Source organism: Moschus berezovskii, chromosome 20 (assembly GCF_049115385.1).
Source record: "Moschus berezovskii isolate FMDL1 chromosome 20, NW_MosBer_1.0, whole genome shotgun sequence".
NCBI classification, from domain to species: Eukaryota; Metazoa; Chordata; class Mammalia; order Artiodactyla; family Moschidae; genus Moschus; species Moschus berezovskii.
Genome location: NC_142479.1, coordinates 57,270,344 through 57,276,343, shown reverse-complemented (window position 1 = coordinate 57,276,343; position 6,000 = coordinate 57,270,344). Strand labels below are relative to the sequence as shown.

General features: G+C 50.3%; 2 protein-coding genes across 2 annotated transcripts in view; one reads left to right on the top strand and one right to left on the bottom strand.

The window, feature by feature from the left end:
* Window positions 1-964: 964 nt before the first annotated feature.
* RPRML (reprimo like) lies at window positions 965-1,930 on the bottom strand. Its single transcript, XM_055397697.2, has one exon. The coding sequence runs from the start codon at window positions 1,686-1,688 to the stop codon at window positions 1,323-1,325; it is 366 nt and encodes a 121-aa protein (XP_055253672.1). The 5' UTR covers window positions 1,689-1,930; the 3' UTR covers window positions 965-1,322.
* Window positions 1,931-3,474: 1,544 nt separating this feature from the next.
* Window positions 3,475-6,000, top strand: part of LYZL6 (lysozyme like 6) — a 28,910-nt gene continuing 26,384 nt past the window's right edge. The window contains exon 1 of the mRNA XM_055397684.2: window positions 3,475-3,556. Coding sequence (XP_055253659.2) covers window positions 3,475-3,556 — 82 coding nt within the window. The remainder of the gene's footprint in view (window positions 3,557-6,000) is intronic.

Below are 6,000 nucleotides of genomic sequence, written 5' to 3'. Positions count from 1 at the left end.
TCTGGGCAGCAGGGGAAATCTCATAATGGCAGTTTCCAAATTCCCCAAACCCAGGTGCATTGGAGGCCATTTGCTCCATTTTAAATGTCCTGGGTGTGGATTTCACCAGTGGTTCAGTGGTTAAGACTCCACCTTCCAGTGCAGGCGGTGTGGGTTCAATCCCTGGTGGGGGGAATCATGGTCTCCCCCCCACATGCCAAGGGCTGCAGCCAAAAAAATTTTAATAAGTAAACATCCTGGGTCCTTAAACCACAACACCCTCTCCCAAGCTCACATCCCCCTTCCCCCACACCCTTTCTCCCCACACTGCAAAGGCAAATCTTCAGAATCTGCTCACCTACCCTCTACAAGAGTGAGTCAAACAAGCCCTGAGCTGGGGCTTTTGGCCCTATCGTGAAAATTTCACCTCCATCTAGACCTCTCCCCACACCCCAATTACATTTCAATTGTCCACTCTCCTGGTGTATTGTTTTTGCTATTTTCTCCCTTTTGAATTAAAGTCGCTGATTTATTTATTTTTTCCATCTCACAGAATAGATTCAAATTTCCCAATGATTTAATTTACCTCACCAGCTGTCCAGCCGTCCTTGCAGGACCTGCCTTCCCCGGGCTGACAGCAGTAGAAAATGGGCACTTTCCCCCCTCTTCCCAGCTTTGGAGTAGGGTCTCAGGAGACCTTGACCATCCCCCATAGCTGCCCAGTCCGGGGGCCCAGGCCTTCTGTGACCTGCTTAACGTGCTGGCTCCTAGGTTACACACCGCCCCCGCCTGCAACAAACGCCTCAGCATACACACAACACCCCACAGAGGAAGCCCCCGACGGCTGTAGCTTTATTATAAGATCTCTTCTCAAATGTGAAATCAGGCTAACAAACCCAACAAGCTCAGTGACTCAGATTCATCCACAACTGCACTCCCCCCCACCTCGCCATGCTGCTCGGAACTGGCCCCCACTCCACCCCACCTACATACACACAAAATTCCCACGCGAGTGACCTCAGCCCCAAGCTGCTTCCCACAGCCTCTCCCACCACCCTGCCGAGAACTTAAAAAAACAAAACAAAACGTTTAAGAACCCCCATCCCGCCCACCAAGGCTGGACCGCACGCAGTCTGGTGTGGAAGTCTCTTCCCGCGCCGCCGCCTGGAGTCCTGCAGTGTCCTGGGGGCTGGCGCCGCGTGGCGCTTTGCGGGCGAGGGGTCGGGAGAGACCCTCGAGCTGCCCTCCTGGAGGCGGCAGCAGAGCTCGGGAAGGAGGATCTAGGGTCCTGGGCTCTCCTCGGTCTTCTTCCAGCGCGCTGACAGGGCGGGCAGAGGCGGCGCTCAGTACAGCCCCAGGATGGCAGCGCCCACGTCTTTGGAAGGCCGGCGCTCCTGCATCAGAAAGTTAATCATGCTCTCGGACTTGATGAGCAGGTTGCAGCCCAGGAAGAAGACGCCGAAGACCACGGTGAGCGACAGCACGCAGAGCACGGCGATCTGCGCCACGCGCGACACCCACAGGCTGCGCTCGTCCGGCGCCAGCCCCGCGGGGACCCCGTCGCTGGCGGACAGCGGCGCGCCCCCGGGGCAGCAGCCCAGCCACGTGCCCAGCCCGTGGCTGCGGTTCCCCAGCGCAGCCCCGCCGCCGCCGCCGCCCAAGCCACCCGCTGTCTCCAGGCCGCTGTGGTTCAGGAAGGTCGAGTTCATCGCCGCTCGGCGCCCGGGGGGGTCTCGGCGCGCGGTCCGGGGCGCACCGGAAGGCTCTCCGGCGGCGGCGCTCTAGGAGAAGCCCGGGTCCACCAGTGCGCGGGGAGAGGGAGAGGGCGGGGGCCTGCCGGTGTGTCTCACCCGCTCCGGCCGCCGGCCCCGGGGCACCTGGCGGGAAGCGGCGGCCCGGAGAGGCGAGCAACAGGCTTCGCGCGAGCAGGAGCCGCAGAGCCCAGCGCGCCTCCAGGCACCGACTGCGCTCGGCGCCCGCCCAGCCGCCCCTCCCCTAGCAACGGCCCCGCCCCCTCTCCTTCCTTCCTTCCCCCCCAGCTCCCCCAGGCCCGGCCGCATCCTCGGGGAGGTGGGAGATCCCGCAGCGATCGCATCTCCGCCTGGGTCCCAAGGTTGGAAGGGGTCGGGAGATCAGGGCAGCCCCGCCCTCAGTCGGCGAAGCTCGACACCCTCAAGGCATCCTTGGTCTGTTCCAGCCGGGAAAAATCGCCCCAAGGAGCCCCTTCTGGGATTTGATGCTCTCTGCAGTTAAGTTCTTCCTGAAGTCTGCCCTAAATCTCTTCTCCGCTCTTTACTGAGGTCATGGTAAGCCTTCCCAGATGTCAGAGGAGTTGCAGAGAATCGCACCCCCACCCCATCCTCTCCCCGCAGCGCGGCCTTTCCTTTCCTCTGCGCCGTATCCCCCATCCCCCCTCACTGGGCCGTGGCCGTGGGTGGCTGCCGAACCCCACTGCCCCGACGCAGGTCGTCCCAGCCTCGCCCCCACCATAAATATGAGGACTACTCTCGGCCTCCTTCCCACCTCGTCCCCACCCCTCCCCACGTGGTTTTTCTTAACTTAAAAATAGGTTATTGCGTTTTTTCTTTATTTCTTTTTACAAAGCCACATTACTGTAAACTAGTTAGAAAGTACACATTCGGAAAACGAAAAATATCTAAAAACTCATAATCCTACTACCCAGGGAGTGTCCCTGTTACCGCCTTGCTTCAAAATCTTCCTGGCCTTTTTCTATGTGTTTCTATATATATATTCAGAATAAGGATGCACTGTTCATACATACTGTTTTGTACATGCTGTTTTGTAATCCTTTGTCATTTACCAGTTTATTCTTTCGTAGTAAAGAATATTCATCTACAACAGGAACTTGTTAAAACCCAGATTCCTGGGCCCAACCCAGAGTTTCCGAATCAGTAAATCTGTGCATTTCAAACAAATGCTCTTTCTGCTCTTCCTGGACTTACTTTGAGAATTACTGGTCTGCGACATCATTTTCAGAGAAGGAATTGTGTTTCAAAGTATAGATTGTTATACTGTTACAATTTATTGAACCAAAGTCTCTATTTTTGGATATTTGATTTGTTTCTGTTCTTTCTTTTTTTTTTCTCCCTCTTTCTTTTTTCTTTCTCTTTCATCAGAAACAATATTACCATAAGGAACTTGGTAAGAAATCTTTGTACAGGTCCTGTAATTTTTTATTTCTATCATATTTTGGGAAAATGGACCTGCAGAATCAGTAAATTACATCTGACTAAATTGCCCTCCAGAAATGTACCAGTTTCCACTCCAGCCTTCCACTGGGAGAAAGAATGCATTGCTCCCAGCCTTGGTCATTGTCAATATTTTAAAAATCATTGTGTGAATTCAGGGGATAGGGGATAATTTCTCACCCTTGTATTCTTTGGTTGTTGAATCAAAAGGAAAAACGGAAAGCATTTAGGACTTGTTGCAACAGTCTAGGCAAAAGATGGCTGGCTGGAGGCTTGGATTCCAGGGATGGCAGGAGAAGGAGAGAAACGTGGACGGAAAGAAAGAGCCTGGCAAATTGGAGGGAGGGGATTCAGGCTGTCTCCAGCAGGTTAGCTTCTCAGAGTCACCCCCTCATTATTAGCAGAACACTAATTTGTGTGTCTGTGTCCTGCGAAGCTATTGAATTTTTCATTTTAAAAATGAAACTGACACATATGCCCAGATACACATACACACACATAGAGGAGAAATTAGAGAAAGACCCAGATCACCTCCTCAGTCCTAGGAACACAGCCAGGCACAAGGGCACTCAGAGTTTTCTGGGCAGGAGTCTCCCTGCCCTGACTACCCCTCAGGGCCAGGACAGAGCAGAATGAGAATGGTATCTGGCCTGGACACTTTCTCTTCTGCTTTTGACCAGTTGGATTTCTTTAGAGAAATACTCTTATGCCCTTTGTCCAACCTGCTGAGACAAACCACTGAGCTTTGATGTACCCTGGGCTTAGCCCATGACAGACTCCATCCAGCCAAGCTGCCAGATGCGCAGAAAGGTGGGGAGGGTAAGTAAAGGTGGGGTACAGGGTCCTGCCTACTTCAGGAAGAGGCTTTGAGGAGGCTGATGGCTGGCCTTTTCTGTGTATCCTCAGTCGTGTCTGACTCTTTGCAACCCCATGGACTGCAGCCCATCAGGCTCCTCTGTCCATGGAATTTTCCAGGTGAGAAATACTGGAGTGGGTTGCCATTTCCTCCTCCAGGGGAATCTTCCCGACCCAGGGATTGAAACTGTGTCTGTCTCCTGTATTGGCAGGCGGATTCTTTACCACTTATGCCATCTACGAAGTCCGACCTTTCCTTTATTAAGCACCTATTGTATGCTCAGTGCATCAAATATATTACCTCAATGAGTATTTTTTTTTTTTTTGGAACCACACCGTTCAGCATGTATGTGGGATCTTAGTTCCCCAACCAGGGATCAAACCCATGCCCCATGCAGTGGAAGCACAGAGCCTTAACCACTGGACCTCCAGGGAGTCCCTCACTGAATTCTTACAGTGAATGTATCCTTGGCGTGAGGACATAGAGGCTCAAAGTGGTTGACTTACTTAAACCCACACAACTAGTTAAGCATCAGAGTCACAATTTGAGCCTAGATCTATCCTGTTCCAAAGCTACACTCTTCTTTTTTTAATTTTATTGAAATTAGTTGATTTACAATGTTGTGTTAATTTCTTCTGTACAGCAAAGTGACTCAGCTCTACATATATATATAATATATTCTTTTTCATATTCATTTACATTATGGTTTGTCACAGAATGTTGATTAGAGTTCCCTGTGCTATACAGTAGGACCTTTTTGTTTAGTCATCCTCTATATAATAGTTTGCGTCTGCTAATGTGATAGTTTCAGGTGAACAACGAAGGGACTCAGCCATACAGTTACACGTATCCATTCTCCCCTAAACTCCCCTCCCATCCAGGCTGTCACATAACATTGAGCAGAGTTCCATGTGCTATACAGTTATCCATTTTAAATATAGCAGCGTGTTCGTGTCCATCCCAAACTCCTTACTATCCTTTCCCCATCTTTCTCCCACTCTGCGATCATAAGCTCCTTCACAAAGTCTGTGAGTCTGTTTCTTTTTTGTCTGTAAGTTCATTTGTATCATTTCTTTTTAGATTCCATATATAAGGGATGTCATAGATATCATATCATAATCTCTAGATCAATCCATGTTGCTGCAAATGGAATTATTTCATTCTTTTTGATGGCTGAGTAATATTCCATTGTGTTTATATACCACATCCAAAGCTACACTCAGTTGTAACTGTCCCCCATCATTCCTGAGCAGCTTTCTCTGGACACCTGGTGGGAGAGAAAAATGTTGTTTATGACCTGGGAGGAGGAAGGGAGAGAGAGAACTTGGTCTTGTGGAAATAGGCAAAGATCACCCAAAGGAGAATGAGCAAAGTCTATTTTTCCAGAGTTTGCTATAGCAAGGGAGTCAGCCATATTTACTCGAGTTTGACAGACACACAAAGGTAGGCAGAGGAGTGGGAAAGCTTTACAGTGCAGGCAGGGGGAATGGTAGGCTTCATATATGCCCTGATTGGAGACTGATGCCTTGGAAAATGTGTTGGTGGGCAGACTAGACGGGGGGTGTCCCATGTGATTGGTTAGGGGAGCATATTTAACTTTCTCCAATTTGTACTATATTGAAAATGGGGGCAAAATTAGAGAAACTTGTCATTGATCAATGTCTGGCTGTTTGGGGCTGGTTGCTACAAGGGTTGTGGTTTGGCTTCCTGGGCTGTTGATATAGGTAGTGCATCAGAGCGCTGTTTTTATATACAGTCTGGCCATTGTCTGTATATTCAGTGTGTCAGACTCCTCCCCAGAGTTCAGGAGTGGGGACCTACCTAGCCTGGACCCAGCCAGGTACTCCCTCCTTCTGCTTCTTCCTTCTGCCCTTTCTGGAGGCACTGGTCCCAGAAAGTCTGGTTGCCATTTGATTGTTTTTGTTTTTTTTTTTAAAACCACACCATGCAGTTTGT